We start from the raw sequence: 26407 nt of genomic DNA, 5'->3' as shown, positions 1-26407 counted from the left end.
TCCCTTATCAGGAGCACAGGAAAGCTTCACAGTTTTTCCTGGGGTACCTTTAATTAAGGTACTCCGGGATTTCTGGGAGGTGGATGGATGGGTTTCACCTCAAGGTAATTTTCTCTGAATAATCATCATTGTTGATAATGTTCAAAATTCTTACAAATACGTCATTTAAACACTTGCAGAATTCCCACATGCGGCTTGGTGGGCCCAGAGTAGTCCCAGTACTTGTAAGGAAGATTCTCTTAAAACATACTAAGTGAAAATGTTAACTGATAAGGCAATGAGTGGTTTTTGTGACAACACTTTGGAATTCTTTCTTCTTCTGAATTTGTTATGATGGTGGACTATGACGTCCTTTCCAGTTAATGCCTATTAATGGTACTTCTGATGACATGATGACATCACTTCCAGTTTATATCCTGTCTACTCAATTGTGAAAATGGAGTTGAATCACTGACTGGATATAATCCGTTAATTATTTTATAATGCATGATAAATGTCAAAATCAGTATAAAACGTGGTTTTCTGATCATGCAACTAACCACGACCATACACCTTTTTTTCACCCCGAAGGAGTCAAGTGAAAAAGGATAGAGTGGGTGACAGAAGGGACCCCACATCATGTAGTCCTTGTAGTTCCCGAGTAACATCCTGCACATAACATGATGTGAAGGTGTTAGAAGATGCACACTGGCTGCTTGACATGATACGTCCCAGCCAATGAGTCTTCCAAGATGCTACGGATGAAGCAAGTTCCTTTTATTTTGTCTGGAATAAGGGATCCATAAGTCGGAGTGAGTGAGAGTGAGTTTAGTTTTACACAGTGTCAAGATCACATGGTAGTTTGGTTTAACTGTATGACGTGTGTTACAGTGTGGTTGGACTGTAGTAGGTGAGTATCAGGGTGTGGGAATGGGTAGAAAGCATGCAAGGTGGTATGAAGAGGCTAGTGTGGCAAGAAAAGCATGCAAGGTGTGAGTTTTGATTATATTAGGCAGAGTGTAAGGGTTGGTGAGTGCAGTCATGGAAGTTGTCTGATGAAGATGGCTGTATTTGTAAGGTGGCTGGTCTGATTTCATGGCGTGAGTAGAATTTGTTTTATTGGATATTTATGTTTATCATCTTGCTTTGTAATTATTATTGTGGAGCTATGTAAATATGGGTATTTGTTAAATGATGATTATGTTATCATTTTGTCAATCCTCAAATGTTGTAGCAAGAAATATACTAAAATGTCAATTCTCACGATTTAGTTGCACGTACATTATTTTGCTGTCAGTTATGTGTGTTACATTGTGAAACAATGTTGTAATCAGATGTTTTATCAGCATATTCACTTGCCTGTATGTTGAATAACGTAAAAGTTGTTCTAAGTAAAATGTAATGCTGTGATATTCATCCTGTAAAGTATAATATCATTCTGAGTATGTAATGCTCTTAGTAGGTTGAATGATTGTTATCATTATGAGTTCGTAAAACTCGGTGTACATTGAATGATAAGTATATCAAATGTTGTTTTGATATTTGTATAGTGCCCGGGGCCTGTGCCGGACCGTATAAAAGGCAGTATCTGTGTGGTAACCTCGCCTTGTGTGTAAGAGGCAGATCAGTATGATGGCCTCGACCTGTAAAAGGTGGCGTCTGTGTAACCTCCTCATGTGACTGACCAGCGAAACATCGTCAGGATGGCTGACCGTGAGAGAGACTGAGGTTGTCATGACCTTATGCTATGTCTTTGACCTCCAGTGTGTGCAGCAGTGCTGAACTCGGGCTGATCAGTGGTGACTGAGAGTCGTGGTCCAACTTCAGCTGAGGATATGGTAGCTCATTATCCTGAGAACGGGGAGAGTGACATGGGCGGTGCTCCATGGGCTCCAGCCTAGCTCTCTTCAGTGGAGGTGGTATGTCCTCGCTGGGTCTCTCCTTAGATAGCGCTGAAATCTTAACTGCTATTCATTTAATGAGATCGCCAAACATCTTCAAAGCCGTTCAGATGAGACAGGGAGGACGATTAGCTCCCCTGAGTCCCCACTGATTGTCGAAGATTGTCAATTTCTCTTAAACTTTGGCTGGAATCATAGTGCGTAACTTGTTAGCCATCTTCTTCTACCCTTTCTTGATTACCAGAACATTCTCCTCAAATGCAACAGGGGATAAGGGCTATGATGTCTGACACTGGGAAACAAAGGATCATGGCGTATCTACACATTTCCAGAAGTTGTCATGTGAATCTTGAGAGGACTTAAGTTTCCCTTATCTCAACAATTATTTTGCCTAAGAGATAAATTTGTGCCCTTAGATTTACCCATTATATATTAGTTGTGTGACGATTCATTCATGCGCATTGATCCATGGGTCACCGATACAGTGAATCAATACAAAGTTTAACATTGTCGTATATCCCGATACGATACTTCAAATAGGCCACGATACATCAATGTTTAACTTTGATTATTGCCAAATCGTGATATCTGTCAAGGAAAAAAAGACTTACTTTTGTTTGATGACTAAATTATATACTTACTTATATTTCCTTTATAAGTAAACGTTTTCTTGGAAATTGTGTCAGACAGAGCTCTCGCTTGTTTTTAACATTTACAAAGTCTGCGTATAAACTTAATTATCTCGTTTCCGAATGAACATTAAACAACGCTGGCAGAATTTGATGAAATACTTTTAAAATGGTTTTGTTTTGATCTTAAGGTGTTTATGAGTTGGGGTTAAAGAGTTTTAGTATCGTGCTACGTATCGTATCGCCACCCTTATATCGGGATTCGTATCGTATCACAGCTTCAGAGCACAATATGCAACCAGTCGTTGACCCAGTTCCTGGAGGTTGATGGCAGGGACGTGATAAGCTCGAATTCTTCGTCCTAACTCATCCCAGGCATGCTCAATTGGTGACAAGTCTGGTGAATAAGCAGGCCACACCATGTGCTGAACGTTCTGCTGCTGCAGAAAGTCTGTCACCACCCTGGCACGATGGGGTCTAGCGTTATCATCCTGGAACCAGGCCCCTGGTCCAAGTTGACGAAGAAGTGGCATTACCAGAGGTTGGATAATCTCGTTGAGATATCGAAAACTAGTCAAATTCCCATTGACGATGTAGAGAGCAGTTCTGTGGTGCACTGAGATACCCCGCCCAGACCATCACACTTCCGCCTCCGAAAGGTAAACGTTGGGCAACGTTTACGTCAGCATACCTCTCTCGTTGACGACGATAAACACGGGCACGGCCATCATTAAACTGGAGTGTGAAGGGGGATTCATTAGCAAAGATTGTCTGTGCCCACTGACCACGGTTCCAACGAACATGCCGTCGGCACCAATCTCGGCGAGCTCTTCTGTACCGCTCAAGTAGTGGTGGTCGTACTGCAGGACGTCGAGAACGCAAACCTCAGACACGTAGACGATTTCGAACTGTCTGATCGGATACGTTGGTGCCACGGCCAGCTCTCAGCTGATCCTGAAGATGTCTTGTGGTTACAAATCGCTGTCGCAAAGCCATCATCATCAAGTAGCGATCATCACGGGCTGTTGTTGATCGAGGTCTTCCGGAACGGGGGGTCGATCCTGGACAGCATTTGTTGTCCTGAACCCCTGCCATAGTCACCCGATAACACTCTGGCTTACATTTAGTCGCCTAGCAACACTTCGTTGGGTTTGACCATCTTCAAGCCACCCTATTGCCCTTCCTCTGTCTTGGACGCTGAGCTGTCGTCTGACCATCTTCAAATTTCAAATGAGGCCGATTTGAAAATGCTTGGTCTTTTCATTGTGAAAATGTGCATGCATAAAATGACATCCATGGAAAGCACGTGTAAAATGTGCATTAGGTGGCATAATGGTTGTTTCGAAGACGAGGGTCAGTTTAGTGTGGCCGAGTTCATGGTTCAAATCAAGAAATCCTAATTTACTGTTAAATTGAAAAGTTACCTAAGGGAACGGGTAATGATAACATTTCTCCTAACCTTATGATGTCTTCAGTCCAAATAACACCCATTCAGAAAGTTTTCTGTCCTAATAGTCTCCAAATGGCCTATTCTGATTTTGATGTGCACATTTCGTTTGACCCGTAACTTCTTTTGAGTAGTATATATAGAGAATAGCCAAACCTTAGAACATTCCAGTCAACATATGCATGCATCTGAGCCACTCTAAGTTATGAGGTTTTCCTGCACTTCCCACAGGGAAGATAACTCCCACAGATAGCACTTGGAGGACCACTAGGAAGAAAGACAACACAAAACCTTGGACTGTATAAAACATGTTCAAGCTATACCTGTGGATTCAGAAACAATTTTCAGGAACAAAAGCAATCAAGAGTTAGAAAGTTGTATTCGTGAGAATTTCACACTATTTGCATTGATTTTTATGACATACGTTTTTTACATTATAGATTGTTGGCCTGTGTACTCACTGTCTTCCTGCCATACTTGTCACACATGCTGCCCCATATGCTGGAACTGGCCATCATCCCGGCAAACACAACCTGCAAACACATAACACTGTCTGTCACATGCCTCTTACATACTATGGCTAAAACCATGCATTACTGCACTGCTATATCAATCACACTCTCTGTCACATGCCACTTACACACTATGGCTAAAACCATGCATTACTGCACTGCTATATCAATCACACTCTCTGTCACATGCCACTTACATACTATGGCTAAAACCATACATTACTGTACTGCTATATGAATCACACTCTCTGTCACATGCCACTTACACACTATGGCTAAAACCATGCATTACTGCACTGCTATATCAATCACACTCTCTGTCACATGCCTATATCAATCACACTCTCTGTCACATGCCACTTACATACTTTGGCTAAAACCATGCATTACTGCACTGCTATATCAATTACACTCTCTGTCACATGCCACTTACACACTATGGCTAAAACCATGCATTACTGCACTGCTATATCAATCACACTCTCTGTCACATGCCACTTACATACTTTGGCTAAAACCATGCATTACTGCACTGCTATCTATATCAGTCACACTCTCTGTCACATGCCACTTACACACTATGGCTAAAACCATGCATTACTGCACTGCTATATCACCAGCAAATCTGCTACTAACAATGAATTAACATAGCCATTAAAACCATTTCATGACATCCCGTTATTTATAGTGTAACATGTGTAAACAAGATATACAGACAGACAAACAGACAAGTTTATTCAGTAAAAGGCCACAGGCCCATCATACAGTCATTTGCATATGATATAAATAGTTTAGTGCACATGCTGTGTAAGAGCATACAAGATATACATTTAACATCAACTCATAGGGAAACAAGTCAGTTTTATAGTCAGTTTCCAGTATATCAAGTTAAGGATACACTCACCCCATTTTGCTAATATAATGCAGTTAAGGTGAATATTGCTTTTTGCCAAATGCCCAGTATGCTATTACTTACTGTTGTGATGAGAGCTTCTTGCCAACCCTCTAGCTGCCACTCACAGTGCAAGGCAGGAGACAGAATTGCCAGGATCATCATCTCCATGGCGTCCGCCATCTGAAAGTCATACAAAGACATCAAGGATCTGCAATCAATACCATCAAAAAACCATTACCTCTGAAGTGGAACCTTGGATTAACACAATCGGAATTCCAGGATAATGTCTAGTGAAATATTACTCCACAATGGCCAGACTCTTTAGATCCTCCAGTTACCCAAATCATGACTGAATGAATCACCAGGACATTACTGTAAACCAACCATGAATACTGTCAACTATAACAAATTCTTCAGTTACACCAGCCATCTTTGTCTGCATCGTTAACAAATCCTTCAGTTACCCCAAACATTGATGAAATGATCATCAAACAAATTATTTAGTTTCCCCAGTAATGATGGCCTGATCCTCAGCAGATTCTTCAGTTACCCCAATGAACTGATCCTCAAGCAAATCTCTCATATACCTCAACCTTGATGGCCTGATCCTCCAGCAGATTCTTCAGTTATCCCAATGAACTGATCCTCCAGAAGATCTCTCATACACCCCAACCTTGATGGCCTGATCCTCCAGTAGATTCCCCAGTTATCCCAATGAACCTATCCTCAAGCAAACCTCTCATATACCTCAACCTTGATGGCCTGATCATCCAGCAGATTCTTCAGTTATTCCAATGAACTGATCCTCCAGCAGATCTCTCATACACCCCAACCTTGATGGAATGTCATCCTCCAATAGATTCTTCAGTTACCCCAATGAACTGATTCTCAAGCAGATCTCATATACAACCAGATTCTTCAGTTTCCCCAATCAAAATGACCTGACGCTCCAACAGATTCTTTAGTTACTCAAACATTGATGGCTTGATCTTCAAGCAGATCTATCATACATTCCAATCTCAATGGCATAATTGTCTAGAAAATCCTTATGTTTTCCCAAGCATGATGGCCTGTCTTCCAGAGATGCATTTGTAACGAATACCAGAACAGCTGGGCTGTTTCAATACATTCCTACAGTACTGAAACATACGATGACTATAGAACACATAACTCACCCAAGCAAATCCTGTGAGAATAGAGAGCTTAACTTGGAACTTGCCAAAACCAATGTTGTCAATGGCTTGTTGTATGGTGAAGGTTTCTGAAATGAACAGTAATATGAATTTTACTTAAAGTTTACAATATTCAAGTTTCAAAATATTTCTTGGAATGTGTAATAAAAGGAATCTACATTAAAGAAGGTGTTGTGATGAGGGCCCCTTTTTTCGCCCCCACATGGTATGTCACTAAGAATTATTCCAAATCCATCTGGCTTTGTCAAAGTTGCCATCCATGTTTGACTAAAGTGATATTGACTGAGACTTCATCAGTCTTTCATGAGGAACTAAACAAATGCACAATAGCTGAGCCTAGAAATATGGCAGTCATGACAGCAAAGGTGCTTACTTGCCACTAACCTAAAGCACAATTTTTGTAAATAAAATTGACCAAGCTCTTTCTAAAACCATAAGAAATCGGCACTAGAAGCCGTTTCCACTATACAATTCTGACTATATCGTAAGCATGTTTCATGAAACCAGGTATACAGGAAAAGGTGTGTGTATGCTAGTGTTGGGAATCGGTTGAAATCTCACAATTGATGATTGCTTCATTACCAACGAACAATCATCGGAAAAAATTGATTAGTTGCATTTTTCAGATTTTCCTATCCAGGTTGTTATTGCAGATATGTATTACATGATGCAACTTGCTACTTTAAAGTGATGACTAATATATCATGAACATAAACTTCCTGGAGTCTTAGAGAAAAATTCAGTCATGACTTTTCAGATAGTGAAGTGAGTTTTCTAAGAATCAAATAAGTTTTCAGGCCCTGACAACTTCAAAGATATGTTCTATCGTCAAGTATTTCAAAGACTAAAACAGCAGTTCCAAAATCGTTTGTGTTCGATTATGAGAAAATGTGACTGATTGCTTGGTCGTTTGGTCACTGCAACCAATCTTCGATTATTTCAATTAATCGGAACACAACAAGTGTATGCTGCTGCCCCACAGATGGCACACACAAAAACACAAGGAAGGTCAATGTTTATCTGACAAGACACAGGGACCTACGGTAGAACTCTAATAGGAAACTGCATTGTCAGCACTTAATGATAATTAATCAAGGTTTGGAGATTATCACTGATGCTGAATGTATTTATATGGTTTGACTACTGTATATGTTTTGAGTTCACAGCATCAGAATCAAGGTACAAAGTGGGGCCAGAATAAAAGCTCCAGGGACTTCCTGGCAGTGGCAGGTGAGCCAAGGCCATTATGTCAGGAAGGTGATATGAGATGGGCTACAATCTTTCAATGAATTCAAGCACTGAAATATCTGTTCCTTAGATTGCCATTTTATTCCAGTAGTCAGTATGCATGCAGTATGTTAAGGCATCACATGTGAATATTACAATCCACTATGTTCCAATGTACAAGTCCCTGTGAACACTACAATGAAGGCAAACAATTGGGATGTATGCCACAGGGTTTGTCTTTCACAGCAATTCATATGTCCCCTGCACTACCATTACCCAGTAATCAGCCAGCTTTATTCAGTATGGCCACAGCCACTTCTTGTTAGTCCTGTGATGCAGCAACCCAAGTGTCTAACCACTACATGTCTGTCTGAGCACATTTGGAATATCTTTTATGCCACCTGCTGCACAGAACCTAAATGAACTGGAGGTCCACGATGAACCCAAATCATAAATTCCAGTTGGTTTGAGCTCAATTTTGAGTATTTGTGCAACAGCAGGCCACACATATTCTGACTCTTATAAAACTAACTTGCTAATATTCGATCAAGAAATATTTATTAAATTTTTTATGGAGTATAGAAGAACAGACAGCTACATGCCTCCCTGAACATTTCTTTTAAACATTGTGTATAACATATTATTGGATAAAAACCCAAATATGATAAAAATAATATGATATATGTCAAATTGGATATTGAATGAACATAAATATGGCAAATTTTGAATTAATATCCATGTATTTATGTTAAAGACTGCGACAGGTTTTCGCCTACTTAATATGGAACCATTTTGTTGCATCTGATGTTGATCAGTACTTTCAAGAGGCACTGTATCGTGTAATAGGCGCCTGACGTCTCTGTTACATGCCCAGTGACAGTAGGACAAAGTTGATATATATGGCAAAGGTTAGATGGGTACTGTGAAGCCTTGTGTTGTGCTCTCCCTCTTATAGCCTGTACAATATTCCTTCCCTACTTCTCCTATATTCCTTGCCTACTTCTCCTATAGGGTTCCCTGCCTGATTAGTTTCTATTTATAGACAACACAAAAATTAAGTTTCAATTAATTTCAATACAAACAAAAAAGGAAGGGGCAAACCTGTCTGTGAAAACCCTACACACACATGACCACACATGACTACACATGTATATCTACAAACCACATCAACAAAAACACATTATCAAGCCAGACCTTCAAGAAGAAATCAAGTCGTCCAAACCAGTTTAATTGATGATATCAGTTTGGATTGATGTTTCTGAAGACATTCACAGACAGATCCAATGGAACATATAAGGCTTGAGGGGATCAACCCACACAGCTGTTAACATGTTCCAGTGTGACACGGTGAGGGATCAACCCACAGCTGTTAACATGTTAACATGTTCCAGTGTTACACAGGTGACACTTGTGAGGGGATCAACCCACAGACCTTCATGAAGCTGGTGAATGTAAAGGTCAAAAACACATCCCTAATGTAGCATATACCCCTGTGTGGCCTTACCAGGAGACTGAAATGGACCAACACAAGGACAGGACCTGGAAGCTTAATGTATCTGGTGCTTGAATGTGTATACAGGTATCCAGTTGTAGACATGTGGCAATGAGATCCAGAAGTAGGGTACCCCAAAATTTGGGGAGGGGGGTTAGTTCATCACACAAATGTTGAAATCTATTGAAAAGCCTGGGCGACACATCCTCATAGCCCTGTGCTGTAAGATTACCATGGATTATATGAAGATCACTCCTGACTTGTGCATTTATTGCTCCCCCTAAAATAACACTTCCAGTGCCAAATCAAGTCTGAAACTGCCTTGAACAGTTCTTCAGCAAACAGATTTCTCTACATTAATCTAAAGACCATGACCAAGTGATCTATACATAAAGAATTCATAAAATAGGTTACACAGTATGTGAACATAAATTTCTTCATTCTTTATATCACTAATGTTTCCACCACCCACTCTCTTGCTGGTTGAGAATGGAGATGATGAACATCAACATGGATGGCCAAAGTTCGGTGTGAAAGACACAGGTCATCTATAAAGTCTTAAAGCCCATAATTGTTATCTTTCCCCTGTGTCTGTTGGGGCATCTGAAACTAATATTTTATCAAGAGAAGTATATTCTGGTCTTTTGTTATCTTAATTTAATGGTTTTAATCTATAAATTTGAAAAAATTACAATAATTCTAAGAACTCATTCTAAACCAGAAAGTAAGTTTTGGTATCATTTAATTAAAATGTAAATTGATAAAATATTGTTGATATATAGTGTATTGTTTTCCATAATATGGAATGTTTTTGTTCAGAAACGTATGTGTACTTATAATCAGTGTTACTCAATATTAGTTTATCATATTGTTTATTGTATTGTAAACAGAAATAAGCTCAGTGTCATAGGCAGTACAGATGTATACATACTACCCATCAAAAGACTCACTGAAAGCACTCACTATATGTTATGTGTATATATGTGGTTACATCGAAGATGAATTTCTCCACTAACGGGTGGAACCAACTGCAAACCTTATGCAGATGAATTGCATGAAGATCATGCATCAAATTGCTGAAAATGTAAGCAAATATTGTGCATGTGAACAGCTGCGTTTTGGTGTAAAGTTTTGTTAAGAATTCGACAATTTTCACTGAGTTTCATCATTTATTGAACTCATGACAATAATCTTACGAATTTGTTTTATAATACATCGGTTCATGTGTAAACAGTATATTTAAACAGTATGGAATATTTTGCAAAATCTAGTTAGAACAGTTGTCTGAAGTAAGTGGCTACATTTACACTAGTGAATCTAAACTTTTGATGGGAAGTATAGTTGAGTCCATCATTATGCTACTCACGAGACTGACCCATGACTGCATGTCTAAAGGTAGCATGCAAAAAATGTATTTAAATAAATGCAAACAAAATACAAAATTAATATTTGGCTCATGGCTTTCCTTATAAATGTATTCATTAGTGTTCACAGAAACACACCCCATCCTATAAACCTGCAGCCTCACAAAAAACATGTTGATGCCTGGTATCCTTCCACAATGATAATGTAAAGAAACTAAAACACATTACAATTTTGGAATAATGAGACTTGTTTTCTTTTCAGATTCAGACAGGAGTCAAGTCTGATTGGTCAATTGCATGTGACCAGTACTGCTTAGTGTGGCATTAAACAAACCAATCCACCGACAATATGCAGTGGCATTATGGCATTCAGCAATTCCACACTGTATCATCACAGACCCAAATCGTCATGCTTCCACAGGTTGATGTTTGTTAGGATGCCTCCAGACACATACATGCCTTTCCAGTGAAACAAGAGAATCTGCTCTCATCTGAAAGTATCACACTAGGCCATAAGCAATTCCCTGCTTTTCTACATGCTAAGAACCATGGGGGTCTGCTTAAATTTGTTAACGGTGCAACAAGTGGTCGCTGTGTAGCAGATTGGCTACATGCATAGGACTTGTAATCAATCCTGAACTTGTATTTCTGTGTTGCCGTACTTGCTGGGTAGATGTGACAATGTTTCTGTGTTGCCGTACTTGCTGGGTAGATGTGACAATGTTTCTGTGTTGTAGTACTTCCTGGGTAGATGTTACAATGTTTCTGTGTTGTAGTACTTCCTGGGTAGATGTTACAATGTTTCTGTGTTGCCGTACTTGCTGGGTAGATGTGACAATGTTTCAGTGTTGTAGTACTTCCTGGGTAGATGTTACAATGTTTCTGTGTTGTAGTACTTCCTGGGTAGATGTTACAATGTTTCTGTGTTGCCGTACTTGCTGGGTAGATGTTACAATGTTTCTGTGTTGTCGTACTTGCTGGGTAGATGTGACAATGTTTCTGTGTTGCCGTACTTCCTGGGTAGATTTTACAATGTTTCTGTGTTGTAGTACTTCCTGGGTAGATGTTACAATGTTTCTGTGTTGTAGTACTTGCTGGGTAAAAACTAAGATGTTACAATGTTTCTGTGTTGCTGTACTTCCTGGGTAGATGTTACAATGTTCCTGTGTTGCCGTACTTACTGGGTAGATGTTACAATGTTTCTGTGTTGCCGTACTTCCTGGGTAGATGTGACAATGTTTCTTTGTTGCCGTACTTCCTGGGTAGATGTTACAATGTTTCTGTGTTGCCGTACTTACTGGGTAGATGTTACAATGTTTCTGTGTTGCTGTACTTGCTGGGTAGATTTCACAATGTTTCTGTGTTGCCGTACTTCCTGGGGAGATGTTACAATGTTTCTGTGTTGCCGTACTCCCAGGGTAGATGTTACAATGTTTCTGTGTTGCCGTACTTCCTGGGTAGATGTTACAATGTTTCTGTGTTGCTGTACTTGCTGGGTAGATGTTACAATGTTTCTGTGTTGCCTTACTTCCTGGGTAGATGTTACAATGTTTCTGTGTTGTAGCACTTCCTGGGTAGATGTTACAATGTTTGTGTTGCCGTACTTCCTGGGTAGATGTTACAATGTTTCTGTGTTCCTGTACTTGCTGGGTAGATGTTACAATGTTTCTGTGTTGCCGTACTTCCTGGGTAGATGTTACAATGTTTCTGTGTTGTAGCACTTCCTGGGTAGATGTTACAATGTTTCTGTGTTGCTGTACTTGCTGGGTAGATGTTACAATGTTTCTGTGTTGTAGCACTTCCTGGGTAGATGTTACAATGTTCCTGTGTTGCCGTACTTCCTGGGTAGATGTTACAATGTTTCTGTGCTGCTGTACTTCCTGGGTAGATGTTACAATGTTCCTGTGTTGCCGTCCTTGCTGGGTAGATGTTACAATGTTTCTGTGTTGCCATACTTCCTAGGTAGATGTTACAATGTTCCTGTGTTGCCGTCCTTGCTGGGTAGATGTTACAATGTTCCTGTGTTACCGTACTTGCTGGGTAGATGTTACAATGTTCCTGTGTTACCGTACTTGCTGGGTAGATGTTACAATGTTCCTGTGTTGCCGTACTTGCTGGGTAGATGTTACAATGTTTCTGTGTTGCCATACTTCCTAGGTAGATGTTACAATGTTTCTGTGTTGCCGTACTTGCTGGGTAGATGTTACAATGTTTCTGTGTTGCCGTACTTCCTGGGTAGATGTAACAATGTTTCTGTGTTGCCGTATTTCCTGGGTAGATGTTACAATATTTCTGTGTTACCGTACTTCCTGCGTAGATGTTACATTGTTTCTGTGTTGCCGTACTTCCTGGGTAGATGTTACATTGTTTCTGTGTTGCTGCACTTCCTGGGTAGATGTTACAATGTTTCTGTGTTGTAGTACTTCTTGGGTAGATGTTACAATGTTCCTGTGTTACCGTACTTGCTGGGTAGATGTTACAATGTTTCTGTGTTACCGTACTTGCTGGGTAGATGCTACAATGTTTCTGTGTTGCCCGTACTTGCTGGGTAGATGTTACAATGTTTCTGTGTTGCCGATGTGCTTCCTGGGTAGATGTTACAATGTTTCTGTGTTGCCTTACTGTAGATGTTACAATGTTTCTGTGTTGCTGTACTTGCTGGGTAGATTTACAATGTTTCTGTGTTGCCTGTAGATGTTACTTCCTGGTTGCGTGCTCCCAGTAGATGTTACTTCCTGGGTAGATGTTACAATGTTTCTGTGTTGCACTTCCTGTACAATGTTCCTTCCTGGGTAGATGTTACAATTTTCCTGGGTAGATGTTACAATGTTTCTGTGTTACCTGTGTTACCGTGCCTGCTGGGTAATGTTTCCTGTGTTGCCGCTTGCTGGGTTACTTCCTACTTCCCTAGGTAGATGTTACAATTCCTGTGGGTTGCAGTGTTTCTGTGTTGCATTACTTCCTGCTGTTACAATGTTTCTGTTACATTGTTTCTGTGTTGCTGTCAGATGTTACAATGTTTCTGTGTTGCACTTCCTGGGTAGATGTTACATTGTTTCTGTGTTGCTGCACTTTTCCTGTACTTTTCCTGGGTAGATGTTACAATGTTTCTGTGTTGTAGTACTTCCTGGGTAGATGTTACAATGTTCCTGTGTTACCGTACTTGCTGGGTAGATGTTACAATGTTTCTGTGTTACCGTACTTGCTGGGTAGATGCTACAATGTTCCTGTGTTGCCGTACTTGCTGGGTAGATGTTACAATGTTCCTGTGTTACCGTACTTGCTGGGTAGATGTTACAATGTTCCTGTGTTGCCGTACTTGCTGGGTAGATGTTACAATGTTTCTGTGTTGCCGTACTTCCTGGGTAGATGTTACAATGTTTCTGTGTTGCCGTACTTCCTGGGTAGATGTTACAATGTTTCTGTGTTGCCGTATTTCCTGGGTAGATGTTACAATATTTCTGTGTTACCGTACTTCCAGCGTAGATGTTACATTGTTTCTGTGTTGCCGTACTTCCTGGGTAGATGTTACATTGTTTCTGTGTTGCTGCACTTCCTGGGTAGATGTTACAATGTTTCTGTGTTGTAGTACTTCCTGGGTAGATGTTACAATGTTCCTGTGTTACCGTACTTGCTGGGTAGATGTTACAATGTTTCTGTGTTACCGTACTTGCTGGGTAGATGCTACAATGTTCCTGTGTTGCCGTACTTGCTGGGTAGATGTTACAATGTTCTGGGTTAGACTGCTGGGTAGATGTTACAATGTTCCTGTGTTGCCGTACTTGCTGGGTAGATGTTACAATGTTTCTGTGTTGCCGTACTTCCTGGGTAGATGTTACAATGTTTCTGTGTTGCGGACTTCCTGGGTAGATGTTACAATGTTCCTGTGTTACCGTACTTGCTGGGTAGATGTTACAATGTTCCTGTGTTGCCGTACTTGCTGGGTAGATGTTACAATGTTTCTGTGTTGCCGTACTTGCTGGGTAGATGTTCCAATGTTTCTGTGTTGCCGGACATCCTGGGTAGATGTTACAATGTTTCTGTGTTGTAGTACTTGCTGGGTAGATGTTACAATGTTTCTGTGTTGCCGTACTTCCTGGGTAGATGTTACAATGTTTTTGTGTTGCTGTATCAGCTTGGTAGATGTTGGAACAGCTGTCAAGCAAATGATCAGGCAACAATAAGCAATTTACCATTTACAATTTACTTCCTGTGTTGCCGTACTTGCTGGGTAGATGTTACAATGTTCCTGTGTTACCGTACTTGCTGGGTAGATGTTACAATGTTTCTGTGTTGCCATACTTCCTAGGTAGATGTTACAATGTTTCTGTGTTGCCGTACTTGCTGGGTAGATGTTACAATGTTCCTGTGTTACTGTACTTGCTGGGTAGATGTTACAATGTTCCTGTGTTACCGTACTTGCTGGGTAGATGTTACAATGTTCCTGTGTTGCCGGACTTCCTGGGTAGTTGTTACAATGTTTCTGTGTTGTAGTACTTCCTGGGTAGATGTTACAATGTTTCTGTGTTGCCGTACTTCCTGGGTAGATGTTACAATGTTTTTGTGTTGCTGTATCAGCTTGGTAGATGTTGGAACAGCTGTGAAGCAAATGATCATGCAACAATAAGCAATTTACCATTTACAATTTACTTTACCAAATTATATCACAATAAATATTCATGAACAGATTGCAGGGAATGAGTTAGAACAAAATCATTACCTTACTGATACATTAAAAATGATGCAATGTGACAGCTTTGCCAAACCAGTGCACAACACCTGCTTGCTGCACATTCAGTGATGGCAAATATCTCTTAGCAAGGATTCCATTCCAAGGACTGTGATGGGCCTTATGTATATGGCAATGACTTTACAATATATTTCAATTTATTTACAAAAAAATAAATTATGCTCGTCAACTCAGATTAGGGTCAGAAAATATTTTGAACACTTGATTACTTAGATGTAAACGAGCTGTATTTATTTCATCTATAATTTCTATATATTCAAGTGGATTTGGAAAATAATATACTATCATACTCTTATACAAGGCACTTATGTCAGTCATTATTGCTATGCATTTGCTATAATTACAAACTTGTACAATTATACTGTTTCAGTACCATGTAAAAGATAAACATTTGTGAGCATGATAAACATTGAAAAACAGAGTATATTTCAAGATTCAGAGACAACAGAAAGTTGAAAATTTGGCACATGTCTATTTCCCACTGCAACTGTGATGTCATATATTTTGGAGTCACAAGAAGCCAAGTTGCATCACAATTAACATGTTTTTCATAGAACTACACCTTTACAAGGCTTGCATAATTTTCTTCAGGGATGCCCAGGCAGGCTTACAAAACAGCTTTGCGAAACACTTTCATTGTGCCTCTCATTCTGTGAAAAGTTGAAATGAGATATGCAGTACTGTTTGTTACCCAATATAAACCAGGTAACATGTAACAAAGAATGTTTACAGTTACCTCATTTGGCAACTTTTGGCCATCTGATGGCAAAACATTCACAGCATTTGGTAAAATCTTGATATCAATACATATGTCTATTTGTACATCAAGATTTGTTAAATATGTTATAAACCAATTTGCCAAAGTGCACAGTATCAGTGGCCCAACTGATGTTGCAGCATATCATAGATACAAGCACCCTTGTCATACTTGACATGTCTTCTTGTTCTTTATTAAAGTATGCATCTTCAACTTGTAAGTTTCTACACATGAAGGAAAGTTCTGTCAAAAAATATTTCGTTCACATAGACGTCTTTATTATGTTGTTGCTTCAAATTACTGTTTGTCTGTTTGTCAATGTCATGCATTCATTCATTCAATAAATATTTGAACAGTCATTCTTTGCACTATTAAACTCTATATAATCAGTTGCCAGGTAAATACATTCTTGTTTTTCAGCATATTGACATATCTTCTCCATCAGTCAACCATAACATTAACCACACGTGCTGCAGACACACATGAAGGATATAATGATTTTTGTTATATTCCTATATTCTCAGTGGAAGTTCTCTGTAAAATGTGATAACAAAGTTTGTTTTTTGTTTTGTGTGTTGTTGTTTTTTCCACTATGTTTATTCACATGAGTAGGTACATTCATACCACACAAAGATCATACAGGATTGTACATGTTGATAAGTGGTGGTACAACAGTCCATGCTGTCAGTAATAGTAGCCATTTGCTCATTTGCTAAGATTCATTTGGTTGGTATTTCATTATGGCACCATATCTTTCAAGGTAGCAATGAATTAGGAACATTACTACATTACTACAAAGAGATCATACATCATACAGGACTGTACATGTTGATAAGTCACGGCACATCAGTCCATGTTGTCAGTAATGGCCGCTGTATGCTCATAGACAAAGATTAATTTCTAATACAGCATATATATGCATCATACATTGTACATGTTGAAGAGTCATGACACATCAGTCCATGCTGTAAGTAATGATAGCCTTTTGCTCATAGATTCATTTAGTTGGTTTTTCATTCTGGCAACACATCTTAGAACTTGGAAAATTCAAGGTATTTCAAGGTAGCAGTGAAGGGTTTTCAAATTCAAAGATTCATTTCTAATACACCTTTTATAAATATCTGTCTTTTTCCAACCATGAGTAGGAACGCTTGTAAATTACACACAAAGGCCATACATTGTACAAAGTTAATGTCTTCTGGAACTGTGGTATGTACCATAGATATACAGCTGGTTTATACAGTTGGACATGTACAAGCTCCAGTAGCGGAGGCCCAACCATTAAGCTACCCTAATGATGAGACCTTCTTCATTTTGTAGTCAAGGTCATCTGACATCGACTATGTCATAAATACAGACAGACAGACAGACAGTTTTATTCAGTAAAAGGCCACTGGCCCATGATACGGTCAAATGCATGATCACACATCACATGAATGGTACACAATGATTTATAAAAATGTTCTGCTCTTAATTCCAATTTGTACATAATATAAAAATAAAGAAACATTCTTAATCACATCGACATTAGCAGATTGCATAATATGTTTAAAGTTGTTTATCGTCGGAGGCTGACATATATTTCACAATATATTAGTGTAAACATATTTTATTCAAAATAAATTGAACTAGGATTGGTAAACAAGCCGTAATGGCTTATTTGAATACCTCTCCATTTCATTGATACATGAATAAAACAAGTATTAAATAATATGCAGCATGATAGGAAAGCAAGCAACCTGCGTATTAAACATTATTAATCATTTATCAAACCTATGCGATTTTATTATAAAAGTATGGACAGATTGTAGTATGAAAGAATTTACAAGTACAGTTTTGTTTGGATTACCATTTAGGACAGAATGTAAATTATATCCATGTTCGTAAAAATACATGTCACGATGTCTGATGTTAGAATAATTAGGACAAGTAAAGAAGTAATGTAAAGTATCCTCATAGGGGTGACCACAGGAACAGAATGGATCAACTGAAATGTGCCGTTCAAACATGTAATTCTTTCAAATTACTACACCCAAGTCTGAGGCGTGAGTGGATAATTTGGCAGAAACGTGTACCAAAGTTTTTATCAAATATATTAAAATTGGGTTGGTTTTGATGTTTTGAATGCATTTTTTTGAATTGGCCTATGGTTTCAATATCGCATACATATTCTCAGGCAAATCATTCCATTGTCGTTATTGTATCAGGTAAAAACAAGTTGCTATACAAATCACTACAACATCTTATAGTTTGAATGTTATTACTGTTTCTTAATCTATGGTCACTTAACTGTGATACTTTTTTTGGACAGTAGATCAGTTAAATAAACTGGTGTCATATGATGAACCATTTTGTAAAATAATGATAACTTGCTAATTTGTCTACGGTCAACTAGGGGCATAGAGTTAGTTTCCTTATATATTAAGTCATGACTTGTTCCTCTAACTGCCCATAAAATGCGTCCATAGTGCATCTAAATGTAGATTTTTCGACAAGTTTTTCTTCTTGTTTAGTACAGTTATCCCAAAGGTGCGAACAGTAATCGAACGTTGGTAATATATATGACTTGTACATTTGCTCTAATGATTTTCTTGATAATCTATATTTAAAACTACGTGAGACAATTTACCAATGGACAAACCTTTTTTTAACTAATTCACCAATGTGGGAGTTCCATTTACAGTCTGATTGCAAGGTTACTCCTAGGTGTTTATGGTAGCCGACTTCAGTAATGTCTACTCCATGCATTTTAAGCTTGGAAGTTGATTACCGGTATTTCTGCGAGTGAATAAAACAGCTTCAGTCTTACCAGGATTAAAGCTAACCTGCCATATTTCAGCCCAGTGAGAGATCCTGTTTAGGTCATTATTTAAGGAAGCGGCAGTAACAACATGGTTATCAACAATAACATATACCGAAGTATCATCAGCAAAAAGACGAATGTTACTACTGATACCCTCAATGATATCATTTATGTAAACTAAAAACAGTAATGGCCCAAGGACAGATCCTTGTGGCACCCCAGCAGTGACTTTCTTGAGATCTGAATTGTAATTGTCTATAGCTACTCTCTGTAATCTATTGTCAAGATAACTGGAAAACCAATCAAGTAACTTACCCTTAATACCATAAGCTTCTAATTTCGCTATGATTCCCTTATGCCAAACCTTGTCAAAAGCCTTGCTTATGTCACAGAAAACTGCCCTGACTTCTTTGCCATTGTCTAATGCATGTAGTATAAAATCATACAAGTATGTCAGTTGGTATACAGTTCCATCCCCAGGCATGAATCCTGACTGCAAATTCGTTAAAGAACCAATAAACTTTGTTTTTTGTTACTCTTTTAACCATTACATATGAAAGATTTGTGGTTAGTCTTATGCGGAACACCAAATTTATTCTTTAAAAACTTGTGGTTAATTAATACCGAGCGATTAAAAGTGGCCAAAAAGTCGCCTGCTTCCCACTCGCCCACCAGCGAAACCACAGACAGGTTACGTAACTCTGTCGCCAGAGCACTGCAGTGACGTCATATGAGGAACGATTTTCAGTTAGTTGTATAGAAAATGTGTAGCACACTCATCATTTTGATGATTTCTCGACATCAACGGCGACATGCCGAATCGTTGCTTTGTCGTCAATTGCTCCTAGGGGTCGGGCGATGGTGTCCCCATGCACAGATTTCCACAGGACCCCACAGTTAGTGCTAAATGGGTTATGTTTGTGAGTCGCGGCGGCGTTGTGGAAGCCTGAAGCGATATCTTACTTGTGTTCAGATCGGCTTCCACGGAAGTTAAAGAATCAAAACTACTTACTAGTTGTAGTAAAATATGCATATGATTGATGACCATAAAGATTTTCCATGACACAACTTGTAACATAGCGATTTCTTCCTCGAAGCGAGGTTGTGGTCGAAGTAACAATAATATTGTAAGTAGTATTATATTGACACCCACCTCGCTGCCAGGAGAGAAATTGTTATGTTATCATGCTATGTCATGCAAAATCCTATTATTATCAATAAAATACATATTTTACTACCAGTAGAAAAGTAGTTTTGATTTTATAACTTTCAGTGAAAACAAACCTAAATACCATTTATCCTCAGACTGGCGGATGTTCCCAACAGAGCCGCCATTTAAAAAAAAAAAAAATCTGTTAGCATTAATGAGATTATAGTTTGTTTTCATCAAGTTAGAAAATCAAGACTACTTTCTACTAGAGTAGTTAAATATGTATTGGAATCATAACCAAACGGATTTTGCATGACACAACTTATAACATAACGATTTCTTCCACGAAGCGAGGTGGTGGGGTCGAAGTCACAATACTGCGATAAATTTCTTGCTACATTCCCATGGTTAATGTCCACTCACCAGTATGTAGATACTAGTCAGTAATGCGTCTTTATATTTGGTCTTATAATCCTAATTAGTTTATTATCATACTTGTATGCATTTTGAAACTAAATAAAAAGCAGACGATCTGCTGATACTTATAGTGAATTTATAACAGAACTGTAATATCTAGACATTTTATAGTTTGCCAATGTGAATCATAATTCACACACACACCCTAGTGCATGTTGTCTGTCTCATTACACTTCACACGGCGAAAACAATGATTCTGTTGAATGCTACGACAAATGAATAAAAACAAAATGCAAATATTAAAATTAAAACAGATTAAAGTTATAGGAACAATATCAGGCCATTACCTTGTTCGAGGAATGTATCCATCAATATCCACAAAACTATTCCAAATGATGTGTCTTTTAACAGTTTAATACTAGTATACGAAAAAGTGATAAATCTTTTCAGGTATTGGTGTATAGTCTCATTGGTCACCCAAGATAGCACACCTGGCAACTAATTGCATAATGTCCGCCTTTCTTTAAAGACAGTAATTTAGTTAGCCAATAATGGGCAATCAATCAATGTATTGCCGGTTAATCCTTTGAAAGAAGGACGTTGTTTTTACGCAGACACCGACACGACAGAGTGTATTCAGTATAGATTAGTAAATCTACATACATAAACACTACCTTTTGACAATTCCGCTGTGTAAGATAAAAGTAATTAATCAATCAGCGTGTTATCGGTTAATCCTTTGATCGATGTTTATAATGTTGAATATTTACTCCAGACACAAGAAATGCCAAATGGGAACCTGTGTCGGGTAATCTAAGTGTGTTACCACTAATTATACCTGTTATAAATTCATTAACTGACCATCAAGTGAATGATGACAAATAACATGTGTAGGTTTATACCACCTAACACGGGTTACAACAAGGGAGTATTAATTGCTGTATTGCATGTGAAAACTTATGGGCGACACTGTTTTGAGAATACAAACAGATTTTTACATGACATGATTAAATATCGAGGTAAAAAAACACAGAAATAGGATCAATTTGGATCAGTCATTATACAAATAGGGCCTAACGACACCAATCGATTTTGACAGAATCGTCTATGAAAACAAGTTTTAACTCGGAAACTAGGCAAAGCAGGAGACAAAATTAAATGACAGTAGATTGTGAGAACATATAGCTTTCATTTTCCACAACAATTGTCACGATTTCAGGTTTATACAAGCCTGTAAACAAGATAATTTACCCCCTAAAATGTAGATGAATTCTGCATCGGCCCTCAAAGCTATTCCTCATATGACGTCACAGAGGCACGCCGCTCTGATTGGTTGAAATTTTGTTCGCGGGTGAGAATTGTGCACTGTTGTCAAAAAGGTCGATTTAAGTTAATTAAAGGTCGAAATGAGTAGTTTTAATGACGGGGTTTCATTTATAACGATGCCAGTTAGTGATTTATGTATTTGTACCCCCTAGGCTTTATGTGACCTTTAATACGTTATTATCTAAAAAAAAGTTAAACACATGTTTAAAAATACATTTCTCAAATACCTTTGATAAACAGTTGGTAAGAGCAACTGGTCTATAGTTTTTACATTCATTAAAACTACCTTTTTTATGAATAGGAGTGACAATAGCTTCCTTCCATATTGTTGGGAATTTACAATATTCTAGGGATAAATTGAATAGATTGGTAAGAGGAGTACAAAGGGATGGCATTTTGATAAATCTGTTACCTATTTTGTCTGGTCCACTGGCTTTGGAAATATCAACTGATAATAGGATGTCTCTTACTGCTTGTGTAGTCAATACAATAGATGCAAGTTGAGTCTTTACTTTACATTCAAGTGTAGGAGTCTCCTTATCAGGATAGTCAACTTGTGCATGGTTAGCAAAATATTCATTAAATATATTTGCTTTATCTTTACTATCATTGATCAGATTATTGTTATGAATAATCGAAGGAAATTTCTTATAATCTCCAGTTTTGGATTTTATATACTTATACACTAAAGCCCACCAAAATTTAGAATTACTCCCCTGATTGATCTTATCATCTAAATCAGAAATATATTTCAATTTGGCTGCTCTCACGGCTGCTGTTACTTTGTCCCGTGAAAGCCTAAATTTTTGCCAGTCTTTATCATAATTTCACAATATATTTCTCTCGAACATCAGAGAAACATTCACAGATATACAAAATATGCCACTAATCTTCAACAACATTAATACCTTTTGATTTACAAAATAAACAAAATCTTTCATTAGAAGCAATATTTTCATATCTCCCAGTCTCCATTGCTAAATTAAAGTTCCCACATATAAATTTTGAAAGGGCAGATCTCAAATTTAAATAAATATTACAATTTAAGTATTTTTCTACATCTAACAGAGTATTATACTGACAATAATTGCTTTAAATTATCGGTCAGTCTTTGTTTAAAAAGAAACATAAAATACTTAACATTACCAATATCCTGACTGACCCATGCATAGCCAAGACCATATGTAAATAAAATATGTTTAACATTAGTTGCCCAAGTTACACGTCCATCATCATCTAATGATTTCAGCATCTCGTAACAGTGTTTTGGGAGTCTTTTCAGGGGTAAGTACAATAAATGACACCAATATTTGATAACCTTCATCAAATATACAATTTGTAAAGGGAGTCTACCACATTCTCCATGTACCACATTTTTACAAGTTGATTTACAAACTTTTAAAAAATACTTACAAAATTTAATTTGTACAGACTCTATGAGTTTACAATAACTGGTGCCCCAAACTTCAGCTCCATAACATAATATAGGTGAGATTATACAATCAAATATTTTAAACAAATCTTTACAATTGACACCACCCATTTTTCTTTGAAAGTTATTTACAGAAAATAATGCCTTATTGGCATGAGAAATAATGTCATAAATACACACAACAGTAATTAATGAATGACATACTTGTACACAATGGCAGGTAGCCAGTGTACCATACAGTGGGTACTAACATATAGATAGCATCACGTCAATAATGGCCATTAAATGATGGAGACATGGGAATTAGCCCTTGGAAATACATGTTCATTTGTGTAATGATTGTCCTGAATTCGTTGCTATGACATCATCAACGTCAGCAATTTTTTATCACGATTCTGTAATTGGTCTGTAAATACGACAAAGCATGCAACTTATGAAGTTGTTACAATAAAGCTGTATCTTTTCTTAGATGCATGCACAGCTCATGACATTTGGGATATTGAAAAGAGGGTTGTGCAATACCAAAATGTGGATCCCCTTCCATGTAGTATTGGAAATTACACCTATATCCATCTGTCATAACTGCTTAATATAACACCCTCAATTCATGTAACTCAAGAACAAGCTTGTGCTCCACAGACATCTCAGTGTAATGGTAGTGGAAGTCAACTTCATGCTTCCTAAGTACCGATCAGTCTCATATACGGAGTGGAATCATGTCTCTTCAGCCATCATGACAGGAGACAGCCAATCATAACTCAGATGACAAGTTTTCCATCTAATCATCATTATCCTGCATGCAGCACATGCAAGCTGAGCCTCAAGTCAGCCGATACAGAGAGAACATCCCCATGCGATCAAGGCTTATTCCTGTTCAGCCTGCCTCCGGCCATATCTCAGATAGGAATGTCACCTCAGATTCAGATTCAAATACGACACCAGTGGACGTTTACAAACCTGGTGATTACCTGTTTCAGGACATTACATACTGTCCTTTTCCACAGTGTCCTACTATTGATAAGAAATATTATGACGCCAGTCATATCAACATGAACAGGTTCAAGGATGTTCTAAACAGTTGTAAACAGCAAATGATTAACATCAGCAAAACCATGAACTGGTTTGTGTACTGAGTCCAGCACATAATACCTCCCATTGATGATAAGTGTTAACCTGTGGACACTAGGACTGACATGAAACTGGACCAGTTGAGGTTTATCCAGTCCCTAGGTACATCTTCAAAAGCCTTAAGCACTTATATCCAAGCCCTTGGTGCCAAGGAAGGAACCAATACAGCAGATCTGACATTGGCATAAAGGCTCCATTAGTCAAGGGAGCTTTTTGTGAATCAAAGGAAATCAGACACCACCTAGGACTTCCGAACGTCTCAGATAGGTGCATGATCATCCATCTGAAATTGCTCAACATGGAGTGTCTTGTATGTCCACCCAAGCTCCACGTGGAATCAGTCAAGAAAGTCAAGAGCTCTCTGAAATCAGGAGACTGGTTACCCAATCTGGACCTACAAAATGCCTATTTGCATGACCCCATGAAGACATAAACTTTGTTTTGCAGACATTGGTTTGGCATATCAATGGCTCCATGGTTGTTTCCCTGGACAACCTCACCCCACTACCTCTAGAAAGACTTCAGCTACTCCCCTCTCCGGTATTTGTGTCGTAGACAGAATTAGAACCATCAAAAGGTATAGTCAACGTGGGACAGGGTTTCAGTTTATCAAAGGTAGCAGCATCCTCTGAGGACAGATATCTAAGAGCAAGTGATATGATGCACACATCCACACAACAGGTTACACAGTTTGTGTTTGTCTTGCCTCGGTATGTTTACATCTTGCAAACACCTAGTAGTAGTAGCAGTAACTAGGAGGCCACTGTTATGTCCATTACAAGCTTGGTTGAAAACAACCCAAAATCTCAAACTGGTCACTAGGATTCTCTGTAATGTTTCATAATCGAGAACATCACTTCCAACGCTGGGGCACTCACATGAACATTGTCACAGTCCAAGGAAAAAGATCAAACTTGGACAAGAAACTGACACATAAATTGTCAGGAGATGTGGCTTCCAAGAGGTGAAAGCATTTAAACTACTGTTAAACCACTCGTCAGTGCTGAACACCACCAACATCACAACAGTGGGAGCCTATATTCAATGCTTCAGACTGACGCCACGTGAGCAATTGTAGTCATGGAAACTAGTCAGATAAGGACAGATTGCAATATAAAACTATATCCAATATGCACAAATGTAATAACCACATGATATCATCCTAAATTGTTACCATACCTTATCTACTTATTCTTAAAAGTGTTAACCCTCTGTTTGCCTTATCAGGTATTAGCAGGAATGGTCATTTCATATCAACAGCAAATGGATATTGTCCCAAGCCTGCACTGCCATTACTTGGCTCCAAATGCAGAACATACAACACAAAACCTATGAATGAGGGTGGCACAATATCAATTGTGTACTCATCGATTCCACAAATGCTCAATACACACATATTGGTTTGAAAAATAATTTCATACCCATAATGAACAGTACTGTACTGATATTATTTAAGATTATCTGGTATTTGGAGCACTGTTGTAAACAACATACAGGAAATTCCCTTGTCCCAGGGATATCATACAGGAAATTCCCTTCTTCCAGGGATATCATACAGGAAATTCCCTTGTCCCAGGGATATCATACAGGAAGTTCCCATGTCCCAGATGAGAGATATCATACAGGAAGTTCCCTTTACCCAGAGATATCATACAGGAAGTTCCCTGGACCCGACCCAGAGATATCATACAGGAAGTTCCCTTGACCCAGCGATATCATACAGGAAGTTCCCTTGTCCCAGGGATATCATACAGGAAGTTCCCTTGTCCCAGGGATATCATACAGAAAGTTCCCTTGACCCAGAGATATCATACAGGAAGTACCAGGGATATCATACAGGAAATTCCCTTGTTCCAGGTATATCATACAGGAAGTTCCCTTGTCCCAGGGATATCATACAGGAAATTCCCTTCTTCCAGGGATATCATACAGGAAATTCCCTTCTTCCAGGGATGTCATACAGGAAGTTCCCTTGTCCCAGGGATATCATACAGGAAGTTCCCTT

At 38.5% G+C, this 26407-nt stretch overlaps 1 protein-coding gene and 1 long non-coding RNA gene across 3 annotated transcripts in view; one reads left to right on the top strand and one right to left on the bottom strand.

The window, feature by feature from the left end:
• LOC124288897 (synaptic vesicle 2-related protein-like) overlaps nt 1-26407 on the bottom strand; it is a 109422-nt gene that overhangs the window by 71133 nt on the left and 11882 nt on the right. For both annotated transcript variants that reach the window (XM_046725484.1, XM_046725485.1), the window contains exons 3-5: nt 6539-6624; nt 5445-5543; nt 4418-4489 (exon numbers count right to left, since the gene is read on the bottom strand). In XM_046725484.1, coding sequence (XP_046581440.1) covers nt 4418-4489; nt 5445-5543; nt 6539-6624 — 257 coding nt within the window. The remainder of the gene's footprint in view (nt 1-4417; nt 4490-5444; nt 5544-6538; nt 6625-26407) is intronic.
• On the top strand, nt 1023-11106 carry LOC124288898. Its single transcript, XR_006901543.1, has 3 exons — nt 1023-1079; nt 7723-7786; nt 10902-11106. It is a non-coding gene; the product is annotated as an uncharacterized LOC124288898 (long non-coding RNA).

This window comes from Haliotis rubra, unplaced genomic scaffold, assembly GCF_003918875.1.
Source record: "Haliotis rubra isolate DU_JTF1 unplaced genomic scaffold, ASM391887v1 Scf429, whole genome shotgun sequence".
NCBI classification, from domain to species: Eukaryota; Metazoa; Mollusca; class Gastropoda; order Lepetellida; family Haliotidae; genus Haliotis; species Haliotis rubra.
The sequence above is the reverse complement of the archived record's forward strand: the minus strand, read 5'-3'. Positions and strand labels throughout refer to the sequence as shown.